Source organism: Talaromyces stipitatus, genomic scaffold (assembly GCF_000003125.1).
Source record: "Talaromyces stipitatus ATCC 10500 scf_1105507295487 genomic scaffold, whole genome shotgun sequence".
Taxonomy (NCBI): Eukaryota; Fungi; Ascomycota; class Eurotiomycetes; order Eurotiales; family Trichocomaceae; genus Talaromyces; species Talaromyces stipitatus.
Genome location: NW_002990120.1, coordinates 1,058,478 through 1,082,161, shown reverse-complemented (window position 1 = coordinate 1,082,161; position 23,684 = coordinate 1,058,478). Strand labels below are relative to the sequence as shown.

Below are 23,684 nucleotides of genomic sequence, written 5' to 3'. Positions count from 1 at the left end.
ATTTATCTTATCTGCTTTATTGTTCTCGTATTTTACTATAGGATATCTGTGTACATATCTATTTTATATCGTGAATCATTACTCAAGGTCGATGTCATTCATTAGTAGAAGTTGCGATACGGGTACCCTTCCAGATACGGCATCTGTACCATATCAGAGAACACCGAATTATCAGGCATACTCCCCGGAATAGAGCCAAAAGTCATAACTTCCTGAAAGAAAATCGGATTGATAACTCCGAGATTTATTCCGTCTCGACCTCCCACGATTCCAGGGTCCAGATTCGAAGAGTCATGGTTTCTATGAGAAAATGTAGCTCCGGTTTGCCCTTGAGCATGCTGATTATTTCTTCGAGGGAAGAAATTGCCTCCTGATTCTCCCCTACCTGAATTTTGATTGCCGGGCGGATTTTTTCTCCATGTAGCTAGGTTGTGTTTGTCACTTAGATTTTCAACTACGGTCTCGCAGTGATCTAGACATGTGTTTGCTAGATCCCAATTGGTTTCGTCTTTCGCCTCTCGTAGGAAATCGATAAGACCTTTTGCGCTTGCAACGCATTCTTGTGCAGTTTCCGGGTTTTCTGCTTCAAGGGCACAGCGAAGTATAAGTGTTGTCGCTGAATTAAAGTGATATGTAGTATCTTGAGTCACGTATTTAGTGATGCGATCCCTTTATTGGAGCTTCATACCTCGGGAAACTTACAAGGGAGCCAGAAAGCATCGAGCTCATCCCTTTCTAGGCTTGTAACAAGCTCTATTACCGCGCATGCTGCTTTCCCGGCATCTCGATTGATAATACGTTTTGTCGTCCCGGATGTCAGTCGCATCCAACCGATGAAGCTCCTAGATTTGTAGCATGTCAAAATAAGGCTGGAAGTGACAGAAACAGGAGAAAGTCGTACCAGGAGCCCGATTCTCCAAAGACACATCTTTATTACCAAGTAGCATAGCTGCAGGTTCAGAGCACCGGCAGCTTTTCTATCAAAGGAGGCACTGCCAGGACGTAGCCAAGTGGGTAGTTTCTCTTCCCATTCATCGAGTGCCGTTTCGTGACGCCGTAAAGCTCTAAATGCATGACCTGAGCCTTGGGGTTGTAGCGTGTAGATCAGAGGCAGGATTTCTCCCAAGATCATAGTTAATTGGCAAAGTGCTATAAATGAGAGGGCACCTTGAACTCGAACAACGGAGATTGTCTCTTCATCTGTGATAGAATTCACCCCTAATGTGTCTGAATCTGGCACTGGGACATCCCACTGAGAGCGGTGGATATGAGGCGGAGTCCCGTGGGATAGACTCGCCCTTCATCTAGTCAGAGAAAAGTACAGTCTATAAGTGAAGTCACAACATGGCCTACCATTGATCATGAATTAATATTCCCCACCAAGTCCGAATACGTAAGTTCTTCTGCCGAACTGCCAAATCCCAGTTCAACGGATTGCGGTTCAAGCCCAAACTCTGAGCCAGGGCGACGACACGACCAACATTGACCGCATTGTATGTGATGGAGGTTGTTGGCCGACCAAGGAGATCGAGGATACACGACAATACTGTGGACAAGTCAGGTGCTATAAAATCATCGTTCATTGCACTCACTGCCAGATTCCACATGTACCGAACATCTGGAGTTGGACGTCCTGTAGCTGATATCGCCTTGGAAGTTCTCCATAGGATCAGTGACACGGCGTAGAGCTCACATACTAAAGTATATGGGAGGCCTTCCTGGGGATACGCTTCAAGAATTGCTTTTTCATCAAGTATTGGAAATGGTGGGTGGATATTGTCAAAATACCTAGATACGTGATACGTGATTTTAGAAACCAACGAACTTGTAAGTGGCAAGGACATACAACATACACACGACAGAGTTCTGGGCCCAAGGGCTCAACAATCTTCTCCATCGCCTCATACTGCCTAAACCCAGCGGTACCATTGCCGGAAGGTGCTATATTGCGATGGCGAGGAACTTTCATATACACTACCGGATTGCGAGGGTCATGAGAATAGACACTGTACGGGTTTGGCCGAGCACGCGATGCCGCTGTGTTGTAAGCCGGGGACATATAGCGTTCGAGGACTTGCGCATCGCGGGCCATTTCTGGGCCGACAATATGGGTGGATTGGGTTTTGCTTGCATCGTTTGGTGTGAAGGGGGGTGGAGGAGGAGGATGATCACCAGCAGTGGAAGCTTCAGCAGGCGTCGCTGGAGACAATGACTGACGACGCGAGGCCGGTGTCTTACTGGACATTCGTCGCCTTTTCCGGCTTCTCTCTGCAGTCGTTGAGATTGATGCCTCGCTATGGAGACTAGTTCTTGAACATGCTACCCGGTGCATAACACATTCCACACATGGTTGGTCCAATGACTGCTGAGTGCACCGAGATTTGCGTCTGCGACAGAAGTCGCAAGCAGGAAACTTGTGCGACCGGTAAGGGCGCGATGGAGGTGGAGTTGCTGAATTGACATTCTCGTCTGTGGTGGACATAGTTTGAGCTTGGACAGATAATGTTTGGTGTATGGGGTGAAAGAGTTTCCCGATCGGAGAACTCTGTCGCTATTTAAGTTGACGACGGTCAGATAACGAGATAAGCTCCATGGGCTGTATGGTCACCCACAGCAGTAGGTTGCAAGCTATCAACCTGTAAGCATAGAAGCACTAGATTATTTGCTTGCTGACCGTAAGGAAGTATGACTCCAATAATTTGAGAATGTTTCAAGTCTCTCGCACTAGTAATACGTAGTTGGATTAAATAACCCTAACCCTAGTTAAAATTCAACCAATCAGAGAGTATATGTATTTTGAAACTACAAATGGACAAACAGCATAATAAACGTATTGCTAGAAAACATCCACTGATGAATTGGGTATTTATATCATATGTACATAACCAATGATCAGAACTGCGTGTTGATATGAGTCTATCTCGGCGCTCTGGGTTTCGCTGGTGCCATCCCTTTCACCTTATCAGAAAGTTTCCATTTCTGCAGTCTTGTCTGTCTCCTCCAACTCTTCATTCCAATCGAAATGAACACAACCCCATTCCAGAACCCGCGTAGGGATCCCATTGCCCCAACAGTAACCATCAGCGGATACGAAGAATGGTTTGGATTCACAAATGCGGATATCCTGTTGATCGTGGGAGCAACCCATGTTGCCAGCAGGACTAGGAAAAACACCATTGGCATGAGGATGTACTGTCTGAATGAGACATGTGACTGCTTGGAGTGGTTGTAATCGAGGACCATGTGGGAGGGAAGTGCGCTTTGTTCGATGAAGGATTGGGGCCCTTTCTGGTCTGGATGTGAAGAGAGAGATGGTTGGGTTCGGATATTGACTTCGACTGTAACGGCGAGTGTGTTGCTCGGGTGGTCGAAGGAGTGGTTTTTTGTCGAGATGTTGGAAGAGAGTGCGATGTGATCTGCATGAGAAGCATTAAATTGATGCCGGAGCTTAACAACTTTGACTCCGACAAGGATATATAGAATCAATACTATAAGAATCAGGAACCTGAAAGTAAGCCTATCAGTAAGACAACCGAAGAAATATAGATTTTATCAGAGAATGCGGCATACCAGATTGGCCCGTAGTAAAACAGAATCCGAAAGAGAACCCAATTAGGAGAAATTGAGCACCAGAACTGTTGAACAGAGATTAGCTGAGTATAAGGACAAAAGGAGAACAACTCACTGTTACGCTTCCATACATAGGACCCTTGTCTAGAGTATGGATAAAAAGAAAGACCAACGCAGGAATAGCTACAACGCCCGTAATAATAGTAATATAGTAAATTTCAAGCTTGCGTAAAGCCTCCGCTTCAAAGCGATGATATACAACGAGATAAACGTCAACCGCCATTGCAACAGTCCATAAAACATCTGCCATGGGGAACCTATCCTCGCTCAGTATGTGTTAATGTATGATAAATGATAAAGCCGCTGGATGGGAACGTACATCTGGAGACAAAACCCCTGAAACTGGCACAAAGCCGAAGAGTTGCCTGCATCCGGACCGCTTGTTGATATCATCGTTGCAATAAAGTCAAACAGATTATAAAATGCATTGATAAAAATCAGGCGGTGCATCGGGTTACGGAAATGGCGTGACGAGGCAAACGTGAGATGATCGTGACGACCCCTAGGATGGAAAGCGTGGACGCAAAACGTCCAACCAGGGTTAGGGTATGAAGCTGTGCTTCTGTGAGGGCCATGGAGGGTGGTGTATTGAGGAAGTATAGGCTCTGTGACCAAGCTCATTGAACGCATTGTACTTTCTCGAGGGGGACAATGGCCCTACACTATTGCGGATGATTTCATGGCTACATGCAAAGTCGAAGACGGAGCGACCAAGAAGCTTAATATATCCATCTATGTGGGTTCTTCCTAATCCAAACCATGGAGGGATTATGCTGGTGATTGGGAGTAGCTTTGAGAGTAGAAATTTCTTTTTCTCAGCTTTCAGGAGCTATCTATTTTGCTACCCATATGTATCAATAGACATGGTGTTTCGCCGTTGTTGTTGGACAATGATTGTGAATTTGCAAAACAATATGGCGTGATTGGGACTGCCTTTAGTATTTATACTCGATATTGCTCTCGTTCTTCGTATGAGACTCGTATATATGCCGGGCACGTCCCGCACTAGGGCTTTGCTTTTTCTGCTCCCCGCTTAGGACAGCATCAGCTCAAAATCAACCCTAGAATTATAAACATGAAACGACCAATTGAGATTGGCACTATCTTTCGACTCATACTGTTTTCCGTGCAAGTCCTGTTTATGCCGAGGAGCATCTCCGTACAAGATTAGGGTTATTGAACCAATGGGGCTCAAAGGATCATCAGCGACCAACAGAGCATAAATAGCCTTCTATTAATGAGAGCCCATTGAGGCTCGAAGTCAAGATAGAGGTAGATCAGATCTAGTCTTGAAACTCGTGATATTTGAAGAGAGCGCGATAAGCGAGAATTGCGCATCACCCACCTGAAGCAGCGTAAGCACGAACCCCCCCATCATCTGATGTGTCAAATAAACTCAAGGCAAGTACTTTAGTTCCCATGCCAAACGTCATTTCTGTCGTTGATTTTGCCATGCGTGGCTAATCCAAAATCATTATTCAGATCTTCTCCCCTGACTATACCTTTCTCTAACAAGCACGGTGATTGTCATCCGCAATCTCCGTACATAGTAGACCATAGTACAATGATTTCCAATGATTTTAGGCTTTGAAGCCGTTATTATAATTTATGCATATAATACATGTTCAAAGACGAATCATTATTGAGCTAGGGCCTCGACGGAAGTGAGAAATCACATCAGTGCTTCTTAATTTAACGTAATCCACAAGCGAACCTGCACTACAAGCGAACCGGCACTTTTTCCCGAACACGTACACAATATTGATCTCAAATCTCAATTTCTAACCCACATACTAATTATATACAAAAAATTAATTCCTAATACGATTAGGACATCCGGTTATTTTATGTCCTGCAACACCACAATCACTGCAGCGAAATTGACGTCGTACAGGTGGATGACAGACTGGAAGCTCAGGCTCGGCCGGAGCAGTAGTAACAGCTTGGGATGCTTCAACCCAACCTTGTACGAGTGCTTGAGCTTCCTCTCTGGTAATTCCCTGCTCATGAGATATTTGCTGCTTAGATCTTCGACGTTTTTGCTTCTCCTTCTCATGTGCAGCCCGTAGATCATGGAGTTCCTTCTGTGCAATTGTAAGCTTATTAATACTCATCCCATAAGCCTTTGATGCCCGTGTAAACACTTCACCAATAGCCTCAGATGAACTCCTTGTATGCCGGCTTATTCTCTTCTTCGTAGTAGTCATTTGGCGCTTAAATTGACATGCGTTTTGAGGGGTTTGCAAGCAGGATGATTGTGTATCACTTGATCGACTTGGAGGGGGTGTTGGAGTCTTCAATCGAACAGTAAGCTGTTGATAAACTCGATCTGGATTGAATGGTACTAACCCAGTTACCATAAAGCTATTCCGAACAGTTTGAGCTTTATATGCCATCGTACGAGCCTTCGGGAATGCAGTGAGAAAGTCGATTTTGTCAATGTGATTGAATCCAAGCCTCATTCGCTGCTCAATAAGCCGTCCATATTCTCGCTTTAAAACAGCAAAACAGCCAACATCAAGAGGCTGTAAAAGATGTGAAGAGTGAGGAGGCATACAGACCGGAATAATATTATTCTCAGTGCATGTACGGTCAAATTCAGCAGTTAAATGGCTTCCATGGCCATCAAGAATCAACATCTGATATTTCCCCAATGTACGGCCATCAGTAAGAGGAATAAAATGAGTTTTAAGCCATTCTAATCCAATCTTATCTGTCGTCCATCCATTGTCGCTAATGTTGATTTTCCAGTCGTCTGGAAGATCCTCAAACCAGCCTAATCGAGTGTATTTCTTTGCCTTGAAAATAATATACGAAGGCAATGCCCATCCAATCGAATTAACTGCCTCAATTGCAGTTACCCATTCTCGGTTACCAGGCTGTAATAGCTTTGGCCGAGCATATCGATCGCTTCCAGTGATAACCTTTGCAGTCGCACAGAGTCCCATAGCAAAGCCAGTCTTATCAAAATTGTAGATATCTTCTGGCAAGATCCCATACTCTAATATAACCTCTCGTACGCGATCAAAATACTCTTGGATTATCTTCGGATCTTTGCACTTAGCACGTTCATAGTTATATTTCCGTGAGAACTTTGATTCAATCTCTGGGCGACGTTTGACAAGGTTATATACCCAATTCTCTCCAACCCGGCGGTTTCCGCGTTGCGAAAGAAGATAATCGGCCATCTCTCGTACAAGAGAGTGTCGAGGGGGTAATCCACGTTTATCTAAATCGAGTATCCATTTGACAAGCGATTCCTCCTCACACTGAGTTAATTTATGGCTGTTGGCGCGAACTTGAGATCTTTGTTGAGTGCCGTTTAATCTGTCTTGTAGAGTCGCCCGGGGTATACTGTAAATCCTTGCAGCTCGAGCCACGCGCAAGATTCGTCCATTTTGTAAATCGGAAATAGCTAATAAGATTCGTCCTTCTTGCTCAGCTAAATCTTTCTTATTTTTATTGCGAATTGGTGGCATTTTGGCGTGTTGAATAGTATGGAATTAATATTGTGTACGTGTTCGGGAAAAAGTGCCGGTTCGCTTGTGGATTACGTTACGTTTTAGGGCAAGTTCTGTATTACTTAATACCGCTGTTCCTATGTAACTAGGTAGCGTTACAAAGGAACAGGTTTATATGTTTTATATAACTAAATATTATGAGAGGAGTTAGCATAGCGCTGGATTTGTGCATATATTTCCCTTTTGAAGGACATACACGATACGTGCGTGTTCCTGTATTGCTGAAGTAAGCAAATTATGTGCTTAAAGCGATCTATAAGCCCTATACATTGACTGATCCAAAAGCTCCGTGTCACATTGTTTAAGCTATTTGCAGACTTAACTTCTGCATGAGCTCACTGGCAGGGCATATAACTTCAAGGGAAAGGCCGGATTTACTCCTTGTACTTCCTATCATGGAATCCCGCAAGAACTTCTACAGTTCCATCCCCCTTCTCCGCCCAACGTTTCTTCGCAATCTCAGGATTAAGCTGCAGAGTCTGTTTAGCCCTAACCCATTCTTCCATAGTCACCAACTTCTCAAATCGTGGCTTCACTCCAGATTTCTGCAAGACCGGAGAATCTGTAATGGGCACAAGTACAGTCTTGTTATGTGGGCGAGCAAAATAAAGCAAACCCGTCCGCTTATACTGTCGTTGATCCTCCGGGGGTGCCACGACCCGGTGCACAGAACTCTTCAACCAACCACCCGTCAAATGTGAGATTGTATCTGCGAGATTGACAGTGATTGTACCAGGTTGAGCAGAGACCCAAGTCCAATTATTATCCTCACCCAAGATCTGGAGACCGGCAACAGGTTGACGGAAGAGTAAAGTGACGGTACCGAGATCAGTGTGGCCGCCCCCCTTGCCATAATTGTTTGCTTCCCATTCCTCTTCTGTACGAGGATGATATAGCATGTATCGGAAGTGATCTTCACTTTTCTCCTCGTAAGTGTGTTGCTTGACGAGGTAATCTTCATCAGGCAATTCTAGAATAATTGCAAAGAGTCGCAACAACGGTAGCACGACATTCGCATGCAAAGCTCGGTGGAATGTCTCAATTTCCGGTAAATGAGCCTTGATCAGATCTGGATGATTATATTTCCCTTCGAAATCCTTGGTGAATTTGGGGATGTTGTACATCTCTATATTATCTCTGGTATTATTGGCGCCCACGTACCGGCCTGGTCTACGCCAGCCATTGTAGTCAGCTTCGCCATAGTTGACTTCGTATTTCTCTTTTTCTTGAACCGGCAGTTCAAAGAAATTCTGTGCCAGAGTGAACTGCTGGTCTACTTGTTCTTGGGTTAGACCAAAGTTCTTGACGTAGAAGAAGCCAACGTGGTGGACGGCATGTTCGAGTTGTTTGGCAAGACGTTCTTTGCCTCCTGGCCGATGGTAGTCTTCGAGGTCAAGGGTAACCAGCTCAGACCAGGGGAGATTGGCTTTGGTTTCCGGTGGGTGGACGTAGTGCTTAAGGGTTTTATAGGCGTATTGTTCAAGGTCTACAGCAGGAGTTTGAACTGCGGTGGGTTCGATTGTAGTGGTAGCCATTGTATTTTGCTTATTGATCCGTCCGGAGTCTTCTCAATTCCATATTGTCAAAAAGAGTATTAAATGCTGCATTGGCATTTGATATGTAGTTGGTCGTGCGGGGAAGAAGATTGTCATAATCTTAAGGCTAATGTCGCCATCGCTGATATCCGCGCTTCCCATTCATCCATTTCCTGATAAAGAGAGCCAGATCATATGTCTGATTTGAAATCAAACAGGCCATAGAATTCAATCAAGTCATGAATACACCTCGTCCTCGCCTTGAATTTGGACGGATCTCGGGCCTTTTCCATCCGAGAAACATGCCCTGATATCTTCTTGGAAGTCAATTGGCTCATGGTAGTTCATAAACATATTGGCACTCAGAGGGCGTTTATATAGTCCATATTAATTGTTTAATAATAAGAAATTGCCAGCGAAGCACATCAAAATATGGTTATATGGTGCAATTGACTTGTATCTCATGAGGAAATGCAACCTGATGGCGAAAACGAAGTACACATGTTACCATTGAAGATTTCTTGTAGACATTATCCTGTGGTAGTATTTATTCGGAATTTTGAGTCTCAAGAGATGTCTCTGTTCATTCTTTCAATGCGAGAATTTGTGTTACACTGGATCCAAGATGTCGAGCAGCGCTCAGAAAGACACCGCGGTCACTGAGACCAATGTGCCATCAGAGATTCAATCACTGCCAGAAGATACTATCAAAGAAACCTCATACTTCACATCAATCAGACGCTACATCTGGGACGACCCTGCTAAATCCTCCAAAGAAAAATGGTTCCTGTTCAAGCTCGATATCTTCTTGCTCAGCATTTCTTGTCTCGGGTATTTCAGCAAGAACCTCGACCAAGCCAATGTCGCTAATGCATATGTCTCCGGAATGTCAGATGCATTGAAAATGAAAGGCAGCGAGTTAACATATGCCGGCAACGTCTTTACGGCGGGCTATGTTCTCGGTCAATTGCCTGCGGTCATCCTAGTTACCCGCATTCGTCCTTCGATTCTCATCCCGACCATGGAGGTTCTTTGGTCAATCTTTACATTCTGCTCAGCTTCTGTAAAGACTACTTCCCAGCTATACGCCATACGATTTCTGATTGCTCTCTGTGAGGGAACGTATTTCCCGACTGTTGTATACATTATTGGCTCATGGTATACCAAGAGTGAGCGCGGAAAACGCATGACCATATTCTACGCCACTGCAAGTTTTGCGGGAATGTTCAGTGGCTATCTGCAAGCTGGTGCATACAAGGGTCTCAATGGTGTGCTTGGCCACGCCGGATGGCAATGGTTGTTTATTGTCTGTGGCATCATCAGTCTACCGATTGCTATCACGGGATACTTCTTTTACCCAGACTTCCCCGAGACGACTCGCGCATTCTACATCACCAAAGAGGAAGCAGAATTCGCACGAAGACGGTTAATTGCCGACGGCATGAAACCCCTTGGAGCATCCGCATGGGACCGCACAAAGATCTTCCGTATTATGAAACAGTGGCAGTTCTGGGTTCTGCCCGTGGGATACTTTCTCGTTCAAGGAAGCTACCCAATTTATCAACCTGTTTTCGCCCTTTGGCTCAAATCAACTCATCATTCTATTTATCAAGTCAACGTTTGGCCTACAGGTCAGTACGCTGTTGGTGTAGTGGTGCAGTTACTTGCTGGCGTCATTTCTGATTCTCCTTTGCTCCGTGGTAGACGCTGGCAAACCCTTATAGCCATGCAAATCCCCACAATCTTTGCCTGTATCGTACTCGCCGTCTGGGATGTTCCGATTGGCCTCAAATACGCGGCCTATTATCTGACATTCACTGCTGCCGGAGTCCCAGGTATCTATTACGCTTGGTATTCGGACCTAATTCCACATGATCATGAAATGAGAGGGTTTGTGATTGCTACTTCAAACATGTTTAGCTATATTCAGTCTATTTGGTGGACTTTGACGGTTTGGAGGACGGTTTTGGCGCCTCGTTTTCATGCTGCGTTTATTGGCGCTTCTTGTTTAGGGGTTACTCTCTGTGTCCTTGCCGTTGTGCTCCGACTTTTGGAAAAGCATGATATCAAGAAGCGAGCTTTGGTCGATGAGGGTACAGGTGATGAGGAAACAGCAAGAACGGGTGCTAGGTAGTACTTAGGGATTGCAAATAGTTGCTACTTAGGTAACGTTGATATATAGTGACTGCTCAAAGCGTGAGAAGCACTGTCTAATTTGCAAGAGAGCTCGTTTGTTCCTCCTTCTGATACGAAGGGATACTCTCACCGGCACGCCATTTATACTTGCTCCCCGGGTGGTCCTCTGGTAATCTCCTCGATCCGATAAAAACTTCTCGAGCAGTAGCGCCTTCCTTTTCTACATGACTCCTGAATCGTCCACGACGTCTTAATTCCGGAATCAGATACTCAGCCATATCCTCAAAACAGCCCGGATTCGTTATATGAATGACATTAAACCCATCCACATCCGTCAAATCCACCCACTGCTCAATTTGATCAGCGACTGTAGTAGGACTTCCAATCAGTTTTGCCTGTAGACCACCAACACTCAAATACTCGGCAATGGTCTTCTTGGTCCAAGGTTGACCCTCCGTTCCGGGCACTGAGGCTGCCCATCGTCGTATGAGAGACTGAACACGAGGTGAATCCGCGACGAGGAAATTCTCCGTATCAGAATACTTGGACAAATCAACACCTGTCCATCCACCAAAGAGGGCATAGGCACCTTCATAGTCTGCATATTTCAGGTACTCTTCACGCTTGGCTTGAGCCTCTTCATCCGTCGCAGCCACGATAACGCAGATCGCTAAGATGATCTTTATATGGTTCGGATCACGACCTTCTTTCTTTGCAATGGCGCGGATATTATCTACCGTTGCACGAACGCCTTCAGGGGTCTGGCCTCCAATGAAGATGGCTTCTCCATGCTTGCCACCGAAGCCATTTCCTGCCTCGGAGACACCCGCTTGGAACAAGAACGGAGTTCTTTGTGGCGATGGCTCACAGAAATGAGGACCAGGGACTTCAAAGTATTTGCCTTTGTGATTGATTTGTCGTACAGCATCATTCGCAATGTAGATGCCGTTTTCTCGATCTTCAAGGACGGCATCGTCCCGGAAACTGCCTTCCCATAGCTTATAGAGGACTTCCATATACTCATGCGCAATGGCGTATCGCTCGTCGTGCGGGATTTGCTCCTTGAGCCCGTGGTTTCTAGCAGCACTGTCTAGGTAAGAAGTAACAATATTCCATGCAACTCGGCCTTGGCTATAATGGTCAACCGTCGAGAACCTTCTCGCCAATGCATATGGCTTTTCATATGTCAAACTCGCCGTCACCCCGAAAATCAGATTCTTCGTTACAGAAGCCATTGTCGGAACCAAAAACAGAGGATCATTAACGGGGAACTGTGCGCCTGATGCCAATGCCGGTACAACATTGGCGGGGCCTTTGTAAACATCGTAGGGACCCAATGTGTCGGCAATAAACATTGCGTGAAACCCTGCTTTGTCGAGTAGCTGTGCGAGATCTGTCCAAAAGCAAAGTTTTTTGTATTGATCTGTTTTATTGCGGGGATGTCTCCAGAGACCGGGGGCCTGGTGGCCCGGAGTGTTCATGACAAAGGCATTGAGGATGATCTGTTTCTTGGGTGAGACAGAGGTCGCTGAAGGGATGGTTTCTGTCATTATAGCTTATTGATTGTATATGAAATTGAATCAGCGTAAAAAAAGAAAGACAACTCCTATGCCTCGAGGAAGAAAGGCCCCTCTATATGTTGCTCAAGCTTGAGAGATTGTTAGTGCTATAATTGCCTATTTAAGCAGTAATCCAGGGCTGCCCCAGTTCTCGCCATCGTCTGGCCGCGGCACGTCATTCTCGTTCTCATTCGTCTGATAGGTTCTAGTGGAGGATCAGAACACATCCCGATTGTCGCTTTTGACGAGCTTTTGATTATCTAGATATCGAATGAAGACGGATTCAGAAATCAAGATCCATGAAATATTTATGTATATATTAAGTCTATTAGCTATATCCAGTCCATATGTCAGATGTAAATCCCGAAGCAAAATCACTTCTCAGCCACGGGCCACACAGTCCATCCAACAGCAATGCATACTTTCAAAAATCCCGAAATCCACAAGGCGCTCTGCATCTCAGCATCACTGCGACATAGCCAACCTGCAGCGATGGCACCCACAAGGATAGCGACAGCTGACCCAATGCGTCTATTCCGTTTCACATTCTTCGTAACACCATCCGTAAGTTTCGGGTCAGATGCGATATCGAAATACACCGAAGTCAACACCACAGTTGGTAACTCGTTGAATCCCATTCCACGACTAGCCGTAATCTGTCCACCAAATTGAAACGCCAGGAGCGCGATGGGAATCAATTCCAAAAATAGTGAGCCGCTAGTAGGTTGATTATCTATATCGTGCGGAATCGCATTACCTTCGATAACTGCTGCAGCAATAAATATGAAGATAGCCTGGGCAGCGAAACAGATTGTCAATGCGCCCCTCTTCCGGTTCCCGACTGCACGCATTATCTTTGCGAATACGAACGATCCAGTGAAAAATCCCGTGATTGAGATCAATGATTTGAGCCATCCGTACGGTTTATTTGTCGGTATACCCGAGGCACCCAACCCCACGAAAATTGTATTTCCTGTTTGCATACTGATGAAACAACCAAAGGACGCATAAACGACACCGTCACATAATCCAGTCGTCAACGAGCAGAGGATGAATATCAGGTCTGCATGATTTGTGCTGACGATTTCACCCCAGCGTCCTCGTCGCGCGGACTTTTGTTGGAGAATCTGGTCGTCATCTTCTTTGGAGAGGTTTCCGTTCGGGTTGTTGGCGGTTGGGAGGCTTGCTTCTAGATCTTCCCCTTGGTTCCTGGCATTTTCCAATGGTGTTACCGGTGCAGGTGTCGCATTGTTGTGATTCCCGGGTGCTGTTCTACTTTCCAATTTCTGATCGAAGGCGCCAGGTTGTGCCATTGTTCCGGGTATCGCGTGGCCCTGCGATGCGATAGCTCGGTATCAATCCGCTCCGTGGGATGAGAAAGCGCGCCGTTTAAGAAGTGATATTATTTCTTGTCGGCTAAGGTGTCATTAAGTAGTGTTATAGTGGCAGAATGTATTGCAGCCAAGGTACAGCGATTGTAAAAATTTTCGTGATCACGACATTCATTGTTGTTTTTAGCCGTCGGCGTTTTCACCGGAGCGAGATTCGGCACAGGGGCGATAAGTTATCGATAAGCTGATAGCCAGGTACCCGGCCGAGACAATTTGCCTAAGCCCTAAACCTAAGAATACTCTAGGTAAATGTTTTACTTGTCGGATTTCTGCATTCCACTACCATTTCAAACTGAAAATCTGCTTATAATTTATCTAACTTTTTGTCCTATGCTTCTCAAACTGTCGACTGATCTCAAGCATGCTCCCGGGCCACCAATCCTCTTCCTGATTCCACAACCACATCGGTTGCCGTGCATCATTTCTGAAAGACGCAATCTGACCAAGCTCCCAAGCTCCAATGTCACCGATCCACCACACGTTATCTAACATGAGCACAAGAACGAGCCAATGAGCGAATATATCTAGCGCAAGCTGGTGCGCTGGACTAGGCTCTGGTGTCCAAACCATGCCGTGACCAACTGGAGCATCCGTCTGAATGAGGTTGAGCATATCTTCAATCAGGTTCAGGTACTTGTTGGGAACTTTATGAATAAAAGCCATAATAAATCTTCGAGGAAGTGGCGATGGTACCATGGAGGTTATACTAGCTGCGTATCTTCGGAGCCATGGAGAGACTTCCGACAATTGCCCTACCGGGTCAACATCGACTTCAAAGGCGAGTGGCGTGCTAGCCATCGAGTCATTTGTCGGAAATGTTTCGGTCACAATGCTACCTAAAATGCTTAAAGCAACAAAGCACGCTTCGATCTCGGGGTTGCCATGAATAGACAGTGTAAGTGGACTATCGTAACCACTTATCTCGCTACTTGCTTCAAGTATAGCTATTTCCCTAGTCCTTCTGCGCAGCTTTTCCATTGATGGGCCCACCGTAGCGGATATAATAGGGTACAAGGCATGATTTATCGGAGGTCTCTGCTGCTGGAGCTGAGATGATGCTCGAAAATATGATCTGATCCGTGAATCGTTCCCTGCCGTGGGGAGATTAGGTGAACGATCCCAATCAAACTGTGCCGTATCTGTCGATTGACTGTTATTGAGAAGCCCCCCATAAGCCATGTGAACGGCACGAAAGAGTCTAATCCATTGGGAGTGTCTGGGCAACAAATCCTCCTGCAGCCGGTCACCCAAACTCGCCGTTTTAGCTAACCAGATACGCGCACAATGGCTGCCCGAACCATACATTCCCATCATAGCTGCGTTGGCCAAGACATGGTCGTAGTGTTTGGTTTGAGGCAACGTAGCTTGCACCGCCCGTAGTGAATCCATGTGATATCGATTTGCTAGTGATAGAAGTTCAATGACTTGGTTACGGCCTGCATCAGACGCCGACAGCTGGTTTATGATATCAAGACATTTGCATACTTCAGATAATGCCAGTACAGACTTCATGAGAGGCTTACTCTCACAAGCTAAAGTTGGAATTCTGATCTGCAGAGTGTTCTGCTCCTCGTCCCCAACGGTTAGGTCCTTGCTAGTATGATCGAGATAGTGTTGAAACAGCTCAAACTCTACCGGCGTAAGATCTTGCGCTGCCTTTGATAGCAATGCGGAGTCAAGATTCCTGTCCTGTTTAGGCAGTACAGTTGACAACTGCGATGAAGCGAGGTTTGATACTGATGATAATGGACTTCCGGAAATTCCAAACGAATGATTAGAGTTCGCGGGACTCCCTCTTCCATACTTTGCTCGAGATTTATGCTGCAGTGGCAATACATCTAATGAATCCACCATAAATACATCTGCTAATATGGATTTCGGATTCCAATTGGGATATTGGCAGCTGAGATCCATCCTTTCACATCTCGAGCACTTCGGTAAACGCTCGTCGCACTGAATACAGAGCATAATTAGAGTTATTCAACTAAAACTTTTATCTGGGCTTCATACATACCTTAATTCTGCGTTTTTTGCATTTTGTGCACCCATATCTGGACTTTTTATGTGACCTGCGTGTCCTGAAACCACCCGCCTCGGGGCTTGAAGCTTCCTCCAAGGTATTGATATTTCTCGACATATTGCATCTCTAGCTTTGGGGCATTTATTGTGTCGCGCAATTCAACCACGGGACTGCCCTTCATTTTATATTCATGGTCAAGAGCCTTGGTCAACCAAGTCCTCTAGTTATACCTAGGTATCTCTACTTTTCCAGCACCTAAGAAACTCATAAGGAACTCAGGGAACAGCAGTTCGGAAATCGGAACACAGCCCCATATATTTGGAATTCAATTATCCATTGAAAATCTTCTCTGCCTTTTTACATCGCGAGAGCTGAACAATTTGAAGCTTGGCATCAGATCCCTGAGGATAATAAAGGGTCTCGTTAAAGTCGTGTTCTCAGGACTAACTTCTTGCGAATTCCTAGTAACCCTCTAAAGCCATGCCTAATACCGCTAAGCAATAGGGCCCTGCGGGGCTGCTGTTAACAGGTGACATGGTTCGATGTCGATGCCTAGCCCCCCCACCTCCATGACAAATCTTCAACGTCTAAGCCTCAGCTCAACAAGGGAGTCTCCATCGTGACAAATTTTTCAAATCTCAGCTTCAAAGCGACCAATAGTCATGGAAGTGCGTATTCGGCAGTTGACGAATACGCGGTCTGCTTACGTGAGAACCAGCTAATGGGCTGCAGTTAACCACTGGGAATTTGAGGAAGTGCTACCTTCGAGCCAAGAAAAACACAATCTAGAAGCTTGAAATATTCGACGAACGGAATTTTACAAACCGGTCAATGGATTATACGCCAAAAGTCTGGTGATTTCATCTTCCATAGAGGGAAGGTAGTATCTAAGCTATTACCTAGGTAAAAGTTGATGAAAGTGAGTCTTATCGACATGTGCTACAGCCACTATCTTCATCTAAGGTACATGTGTCCGGACATGTCTGGGGAACTATTCATCGACTTATGCACTTCTTCCTCCACGACCAAGCTCATCGTAATTCCCGGTTGAGTCTCAGGCGCAAGCACAAGTTGAGACTAGAGAGAATATTTCCAACTCTCTTCAGCACTAGCCCAACCCTCAAGGAAGTTCGGTGTCGCAGTTTGCACGGTGTCGTTTGTACGGATTCCGGTTACGGCACTCTTGAAACATCCGGGTCGTGGTGGTGGTGCACCAGTCAACTGATCTTTAATCCACGGTAGCCACTTCATCTGACTAGCTTGAATGCTCGGGAAATGATCCATGGCTGAGTAGGTGACTAACTCAAGTGACTCGTTCCAATGCTCATCTTTTAACATCTTGCAAGTATCATCGACCGCGGACTCAACCGTATCAAGAGGGACTACAATGTCGGCTTCCCCAGAGACGATGAGCAGTGGACCCTTGAATTTCTTCCGTCCGTTTTCTGCTAACTTTGCATATTCCTGGACCTCGGGTGCGTCATACCAGTTGGGAACCGCTAATTCGTCAACAGTCACGTTTGTGAACGCAAGACTGTCTGTCGGGAGGCATCCATCCAAAGGCTTCAGGACGTTGAACCATCTATCGTAAGATACAGGTGTTAGGCCTGAGTAATTATATGACGGGAACGCAGCAGTGACTGCAGATATAAGCTTAGGTTGTCCAGCAATGATTACCTGGGCCCAAGGTTCTGTGATGTTGCTAAAAGCGTCTTTCAGATGGTCGAAGGTCCGTGTGGTGGGTGCAATAGCAACTGTGCCTTTGTATCCAGATATAGGTTCCTTGACCTGCTTCTCGGCGAATGCCCAAGTAGCTCCTCCTCCCTGGGAATGACCCATGGCAACAAAGGGCCCGTCAGCTGTTAGGAGATCGGGGAAAGCTTTCCGAGCAGCTATGGCGGCGTTGGCAAGATCGTTGGCTTGTGCCGGTCCGCTAAGCCAGGGGTGTCCTATCTTCTGTCCATTGGGCAATGTGTCGACGCCGAGTCCTGCATAGTCCGGCGCCACGACAACCATACCCTGAAGGGCGAGGAGGAAGGGAGTCATGAAGTGGTACTGCAGGTTTCGATAGTTGCTCGGTGCGCAGCCTCTCAGTACTCCAGAAGTACCATGAGCCCATGCTACCATCGGATATCCTTGATCTTTGTGGCCGCTAGTCGTGAGTGGCGTGTACGGCCAGAGGATATATGCAGAAGTCGGAAGCGTAGTACCATTCAGGTCATTAGTGGTGTATATGATGCGAGACATGGAGAGACCGCTCGGAATACTGTAGTTCAACAGTTGGGTGACCGGCTCCACGGTGATGAGGCTGCCCGGAGAAAGATCAAAGGAAAAGTTAGATGGTGTCGCGTAGAACGAGAAATCACGAGACGCATGCTGGTCTATTTCCCATGAGGAACCATTTTGCACTACTTCCAGGCAGAGGGCATCGCAAGTCGAGCTGGAGCCAGTAGCAGCAACAATGGATGCACCAGCACCCACGAAGGCCACGAGTGATAGGAAGCGAAAGTGTAAATACATTTTATCCAGTGTTCAAATAAGCGGTGGATAGCTATGGAGGTCAATGACACTGACAGTTCTGTCTGGTTCTTGTGGAATATCATGAGAGAGCTAACCCTTTTATACCTTTCATCGGACCATTGGAAGCTGTCAAAGTTTCTAAGTTGTTCAAGCTATTACGCTTACCGGGAGGATACGTAAATGATTGAGTATGGCTTTTACCAATCTAAAGAAAAAACCGACTCTCGTCCATAACCGGTCCAACAATAGATAGCGCGTAAAGAAAGGGCTCGCGAAACGCTGATGACGAGTGAAATAACCCTTTTACACATTTCATCCCTGAGGTTTAGGATCGGGTTCAGTATTCTGACTAAGTCCTCTTATAATTCGCGTATTCTATACGCGAATCATTGCTTGCCTTAAACGAGACTGAATACGCTCGGCCCCAAAAGTCTGGGATCCGAATACGCTCTGGGGCATAGTTCTTGTGCTGAATACGGTCTTTGAATACACACCTATAAGTATAAGTATGCCAGAACATCCCTGGATAAATTCAGGTCATAGTCAATTCAGGGAGACGCACAACACAATCATGAAGCTTACATTGTTTTTCGAGATATGTCTTTTAAGCCTTGCCGCATATGGCTTGCAATTCCCATCCGAAGGTCATGAATGGCATCCACCAGTTCCAGGAGACAGTAAGTCTTCCGTATCATATAACTCTGGCCTGGAATCAACTGACCAAGTCTTAAAGGCCGCTCCCCCTGCCCCGGTCTCAATGTCATGGCAAATCACGGCTTCCTCCCCCGTTCGGGCAAAAATATCGATCTGGCCGCTGTCCGCTCCGGTGTGAGCCAAGCCTACAACTACGCTCCAACCTCATTCGACACTGCCTTTGAGCAAGCTGTGGCCTTTAATCTTACAACAACAGGAAACATCTCTACTTTCAACCTCGAAGATCTCAAGAAGCACGATGACGTCGAGTTTGACGGTTCATTGTCGCGGAATGATGCCTTCTTCGGAGATGACAATACCTTCAATCATGCAATCTGGTGGACTACGGCCCATAGACTCGGTCTTTACGATTATGGTATCTCTGAGAAGGATAAATATGTTACAGTTGAGACGGCTGCCAGGGCCCGTGCTGCACGCGTTCGGGATGCCATGAGGATCAATCCAGTTTTCAATGCTTCCGCCAACGAGATGACCGGTAGTCCCGGCACAACGGCTCTGTACTTGACTACCTTGTGGGATGATGAGGCCGGTGGCGCTCCAAAAGAATGGGTTAGGGCTTTCTTTGGTAGGTTTCCCGCTGTTGTATACGCCTTGGGCATAACGTTGACTCTAATATTGGATAGAGAACGAACGCATTCCGTATCTTGAGGGATACCAACCTCCTATAGTGCCCAAGACTAGTGATGATATCAACGCAATGTTTGCGAGAGTTACTGCAGTTAACGTGTCCGATATAATCGCTTAGACAGGATTCTCATCCTTTTATTGAGTTCTACCCACCAGGGTTGCCAGGACATGCATTTTTGTATATTTGTCAGACCCCTTTGGTGTATTTCTCAGTCAGCCTTTTCTTTTTGTCCAGTTGATTTGATAGATAGAACTTCGTTATCGAGAGCTAGAAATGCAATTCGATTCCCCAGAAAATAAAATTCATTTTTAAGTTCAGCTGTCTAGGGCTCAAATGTTGGCAGACAGGAACCGTTTGCTGCTAGCCAATGCCTGAAAGTTACCATGTCTGTTATGGATTAGAAGGTCCAGCTTTAGTCATCAATATTTTTGGAAGGGTGACTTTTGATATAATCAATCGTTGTTTGTTGGCGGAATATTTGCCTGATGGTGTTTATGGACACATTAGGGTTATTGCAGTTAGGGCTTCGCTGCATCATCTGCTTTTGTCCTATTGGTTTAGAACGCATACCATATCGACAAACAATGACTTTGGAAATCTACTACAAGTTCATCATTGCCACGCAAGTTACTTATATGCAGCTCATAAAGTCTTCCGATGGACGTAAATGCTCACGTTCAGAGACCCTCGCCTCCTGGGCAAATGTACAACAAAGGCTCAAGACATCAATTATCACAATTCGACACAGTACTGGACGATATTGAGTCCTTGAAATTCATCCATATTATCAAGCCAAAACAAGCTACTAACATGCAGCAAACGGTAGCAGTTAGAGAGGATCAGTGAAACCCTAGATCCACGCTTGGAACATACCTGGAAAAAAGGGATGATAATGAATGCCTCTCTTGCCACAAACAAAGCTAAACAAGCACGGGCAATTGACAGACAAGGAGACAACCATGAGTGGATACAAAAGACATAATTCGATGCAAGGAATCTACGTACCTGGATACCTGGGACGTGTTGATTGCTATGACGGAGACTACTCCTATATTTAGCCCTTTTGTCGCTTTGGCCACTCAATTTCGCATATCTCAATATTTCTTGGTGTCATATTTGCATGATATCCAGTTGATAATGCGTTCATTCTGGTGGGTGACGACCATATTGAGTTCCTCGGTGATAGCTGCAGGACAGGTGAGCTCTCTATCTGTCACATACACGCGTCGCAAGCTTGTCTAATACGCTGAAAAAGAATAATGAAGCATACTCACAACCATCCTATCCGTCTCCTTGGGGCGACGGCAAAGGCGGTTGGGCGGAAGCATATGAGAAAGCGCGAGAATTCGTGAGTCAGCTTACTCTTGTTGAGAAAGTGAATCTGACTACGGGTACTGGGTTAGTCTCGTTCCTATACTTGTCAGATCAAACGCAAAAAATGAACGACTTACTGATATCTGGAATAAAGGTGGATGCAAGGCTCATGTGTCGGCGAAACGGTCTCTATTCCACGACTAGGACTCCGTGGACTATGCCTACAAGATGGACCTATGGGTATACGATTCAGTAAGTAGTCTACACAGCTACTTTGACATACTAACTAACGTTGTATCAAGGTGACTATAATTCTGCCTTCCCAGCGGGTGTCAACATAGCCGCAACCTGGGACCGCTCTCTCGGCTACCTGCGCGGCCGCGCAATGGGTCGGGAATTCAACTCCAAGGCGTCGACATCCAACTAGGCCCCGCCGCCGGGTTATTAGGACGAGCAACCGAGGGAGGTCGAAATTGGGAAGGATTCAGTCCCGATCCCGTCAATACCGGCGTGATGATGGCTGAAACGAGCAAGGGTATACAAGATGCGGGCGTAATTGCATGCGCGAAGCACTATATTTTGAATGAACAGGAGCATTCAGATTGGTTGGGGAGGCAAATGGGTATGGGTATAATATTTCCACTAGTGCGAGCAGTAATATTGATGATAAGACTCGGCATGAGTTGTATTTGTGGTATTTCACCATTCATCTCGATTTTAAAGACAAACCTAGGAGCTGATATCTTCAAGGCCATTTGCAGATGCCATACGTGCTGGCGTCGAATCCGTCATGTGATCATACAATCAAATCAACAACAGCTACGCATGCGCAAACAGCTATACATTAAACAACCTCCTCAAGCGCGAACTCGATTTCCAGGGTTTCGTCATAAGTGATTGGGGTGCGGACACATCTGGCGTGAGCAGTACCTTGGCTGGACTCGACATGTCCATGCCAGGCGACACACTCTTCAGTTCTGGCGACTCTTATGGGAGCGCGAATTTGACCATCTCCGTCGTAAACGGCACTGTCCCTGAGTATCGAATTGATGATATGGCAATTCGTATCATGGCTGCATATTATAAAATCGGCCGCGACAAATACCAGGTTCCTATCAACTTCAATTCATGGAATCGTGATATCGACGACCCTATATATGCAACTGCAGGACGAGAATATGGCATTGGTCGAGTCAATGAGCACGTTGATGTACGTGGCAACCATGCCTCGATGATCCGTGAAATCGGTGCGGCAAGCACAGTTCTCCTCAAAAATACAGATGGCGCTCTTCCACTCAGCGGAGAAGAAAAATTCACCGCGGTATTCGGATCAGATGCCGACGCAGACCCTGTGGGTATTAACAGCGTGCTGATCATGGCTGTGACAATGGCACTCTTGCCACTGGTTGGGGAAGTGGAACAAGCAACTTTCCTTATATCATAACTCCAGAGAAGCCATCAAACAAGAAATCCTGGGTAAAGGCGCCGGCATAGTCGATTCAATCACCGATGACTAGGCATACAACAAGATACAAGCCCTGGCTTCGCAGGCAGACGTCGCACTCGTCTTTGTCAACTCTGATTCAGGCGAAGAATTCATCGTTGTTGACGGAAATGAAGGTGACCGCAACAACCTTACTCTATGGAGAGATGGGGACACACTCATCAAAGCCGTCACACAGAATAATAACACCGTAGTCGTCATTCACAGCGACGGGCCAGTGTTGGTAGGAGGTTGGTACGAGAATCCCAACGTCACCGCAATTCTCTGGGCAGGTATGCCGGGTTAAGAGAGCTGAAACTCCATCGCAGACGTCTTATACGGCCGCGTGAACCCCGGTGGCAAGAGTCCATTTACATGGGGCAAAGCCCGTGAAGATTACAGCGCAGACGTACTCTATGCACCCAACAACGGCGATGAAGCTCCACAGATCGACCTCACGGAGGGTATTTTCATTGACTATCGAGGTCTTGACAGAGCCAATATCACCCCTGTATATGAATTCGGATCATGGACTTAGTTATACAACATTCGCATACTCGAATATTAGGGTTAGACCGCTTCGAAACCCGGCTCCTTACGTCCCAACGAGTGGACTAACAGAACCGGCACCGGTATTTGGGAATTTCAGCACGGATTGGTCCGATTACCTCTTCCTGGAGGTGATTCGCAGTGTCCTTGTTCCTTTATCCATGGCTGAATACTACTGATCCAGCTCAGTCGTCAGGTGATCCTGATTATGGTCTATCGGCTGATGAATATCTACCTGAAAATGCGACATCTGCTGTTCCACAGCCATTGCATCCGGCTGGAGGCCAACCTGGAGGGAACCCGGGTCTGTATGAGCAGGTTGCCATTGTTACTGTTGATATCACCAATACTGGCACTGTTTCCGGTGATGAGGTTCCTCAACTTATATGCCCCCTATTCCCCTCCTCCGTTCTGTCATTGCATAGATGATCTAACAAAATTTGGATATAGTATATATCCCACGGCGGCCCCGACGACCCCAAAATCGTCCTTCGAGGGTTTGATCGTATCTCCTTACGTCCCCAGGAAACCAAGGAGTTCAGTGTGGTTCTGACTCGGCGCGATATTTCGAATTGGGACGTCGTTTCTCAGAATTGGGTAGTCACGGAGTATCCCAAGACGGTTTATGTTGGGAGTTCTTCACGTGAGTTGCGGTTGGAGGCAGATTTGTCTTCTTTGTCTTAG

General features: G+C 46.2%; 11 protein-coding genes across 11 annotated transcripts, besides 1 other annotated feature; 3 read left to right on the top strand and 8 right to left on the bottom strand.

Moving 5' to 3' along the window:
- Positions 1-19: 19 nt before the first annotated feature.
- On the bottom strand, positions 20-2,482 carry TSTA_055990 (uncharacterized protein; the record flags this gene model as incomplete). Its single annotated transcript, XM_002487165.1, has 4 exons — positions 20-640; positions 703-1,298; positions 1,354-1,788; positions 1,854-2,482. The coding sequence occupies 4 exons, from the start codon at positions 2,480-2,482 to the stop codon at positions 102-104; spliced, it is 2,199 nt and encodes a 732-aa protein (XP_002487210.1). The 3' UTR covers positions 20-101.
- Positions 2,483-2,901: 419 nt separating this feature from the next.
- On the bottom strand, positions 2,902-4,067 carry TSTA_055980 (cAMP receptor (Car4), putative). Its single transcript, XM_002487164.1, has 4 exons — positions 3,950-4,067; positions 3,702-3,887; positions 3,571-3,635; positions 2,902-3,488 (listed from the first exon to the last, which is right to left on the bottom strand). The coding sequence occupies exons 1-4, from the start codon at positions 4,021-4,023 to the stop codon at positions 2,917-2,919; spliced, it is 897 nt and encodes a 298-aa protein (XP_002487209.1). The 5' UTR covers positions 4,024-4,067; the 3' UTR covers positions 2,902-2,916.
- A 1,374-nt stretch (positions 4,068-5,441) lies between these two features.
- Positions 5,442-7,109, bottom strand: TSTA_055970 (uncharacterized protein; the record flags this gene model as incomplete). The annotated part of the gene is made up of 2 exons (XM_002487163.1): positions 5,442-6,155; positions 6,192-7,109. 2 exons carry the CDS (start codon positions 7,107-7,109, stop codon positions 5,442-5,444), a joined length of 1,632 nt encoding a protein of 543 aa, XP_002487208.1.
- Positions 5,568-7,064: a mobile genetic element.
- A 235-nt stretch (positions 7,110-7,344) lies between the features above and the next one.
- Positions 7,345-9,024, bottom strand: TSTA_055960 (leucoanthocyanidin dioxygenase, putative; the record flags this gene model as incomplete). Its single annotated transcript, XM_002487162.1, has 2 exons — positions 7,345-8,715; positions 8,934-9,024. 2 exons carry the CDS (start codon positions 9,022-9,024, stop codon positions 7,526-7,528), a joined length of 1,281 nt encoding a protein of 426 aa, XP_002487207.1. The 3' UTR covers positions 7,345-7,525.
- Positions 9,025-9,311: 287 nt separating this feature from the next.
- On the top strand, positions 9,312-10,820 carry TSTA_055950 (allantoate permease, putative; the record flags this gene model as incomplete). Its single annotated transcript, XM_002487161.1, has 2 exons — positions 9,312-10,537; positions 10,607-10,820. 2 exons carry the CDS (start codon positions 9,312-9,314, stop codon positions 10,818-10,820), a joined length of 1,440 nt encoding a protein of 479 aa, XP_002487206.1.
- A 26-nt stretch (positions 10,821-10,846) lies between these two features.
- Positions 10,847-12,404, bottom strand: TSTA_055940 (xenobiotic compound monooxygenase, DszA family). The gene is made up of 2 exons (XM_002487160.1): positions 11,978-12,404; positions 10,847-11,953 (listed from the first exon to the last, which is right to left on the bottom strand). The coding sequence occupies exons 1-2, from the start codon at positions 12,370-12,372 to the stop codon at positions 10,897-10,899; spliced, it is 1,452 nt and encodes a 483-aa protein (XP_002487205.1). The 5' UTR covers positions 12,373-12,404; the 3' UTR covers positions 10,847-10,896.
- Positions 12,405-12,498: 94 nt separating this feature from the next.
- TSTA_055930 (DUF1275 domain protein) lies at positions 12,499-13,694 on the bottom strand (the record flags this gene model as incomplete). The annotated part of the gene is made up of 3 exons (XM_002487159.1): positions 12,499-12,586; positions 12,760-13,114; positions 13,139-13,694. 3 exons carry the CDS (start codon positions 13,692-13,694, stop codon positions 12,499-12,501), a joined length of 999 nt encoding a protein of 332 aa, XP_002487204.1.
- A 393-nt stretch (positions 13,695-14,087) lies between these two features.
- TSTA_055920 (C6 transcription factor, putative) lies at positions 14,088-15,909 on the bottom strand (the record flags this gene model as incomplete). The annotated part of the gene is made up of 2 exons (XM_002487158.1): positions 14,088-15,725; positions 15,787-15,909. 2 exons carry the CDS (start codon positions 15,907-15,909, stop codon positions 14,088-14,090), a joined length of 1,761 nt encoding a protein of 586 aa, XP_002487203.1.
- Positions 15,910-16,609: 700 nt separating this feature from the next.
- TSTA_055910 (secretory lipase, putative) lies at positions 16,610-18,312 on the bottom strand (the record flags this gene model as incomplete). The annotated part of the gene is made up of 2 exons (XM_002487157.1): positions 16,610-16,656; positions 16,890-18,312. The coding sequence occupies 2 exons, from the start codon at positions 18,310-18,312 to the stop codon at positions 16,610-16,612; spliced, it is 1,470 nt and encodes a 489-aa protein (XP_002487202.1).
- Positions 18,313-18,883: 571 nt separating this feature from the next.
- On the top strand, positions 18,884-19,771 carry TSTA_055900 (uncharacterized protein; the record flags this gene model as incomplete). Its single annotated transcript, XM_002487156.1, has 3 exons — positions 18,884-18,989; positions 19,046-19,591; positions 19,650-19,771. 3 exons carry the CDS (start codon positions 18,884-18,886, stop codon positions 19,769-19,771), a joined length of 774 nt encoding a protein of 257 aa, XP_002487201.1.
- A 1,020-nt stretch (positions 19,772-20,791) lies between these two features.
- TSTA_055890 (uncharacterized protein) lies at positions 20,792-23,684 on the top strand (the record flags this gene model as incomplete). Its single annotated transcript, XM_002487155.1, has 12 exons — positions 20,792-20,851; positions 20,910-21,052; positions 21,123-21,220; positions 21,271-21,357; positions 21,417-21,503; positions 21,560-21,590; positions 21,788-22,373; positions 22,486-22,744; positions 22,781-22,915; positions 22,947-23,131; positions 23,190-23,372; positions 23,451-23,684. 12 exons carry the CDS (start codon positions 20,792-20,794, stop codon positions 23,682-23,684), a joined length of 2,088 nt encoding a protein of 695 aa, XP_002487200.1.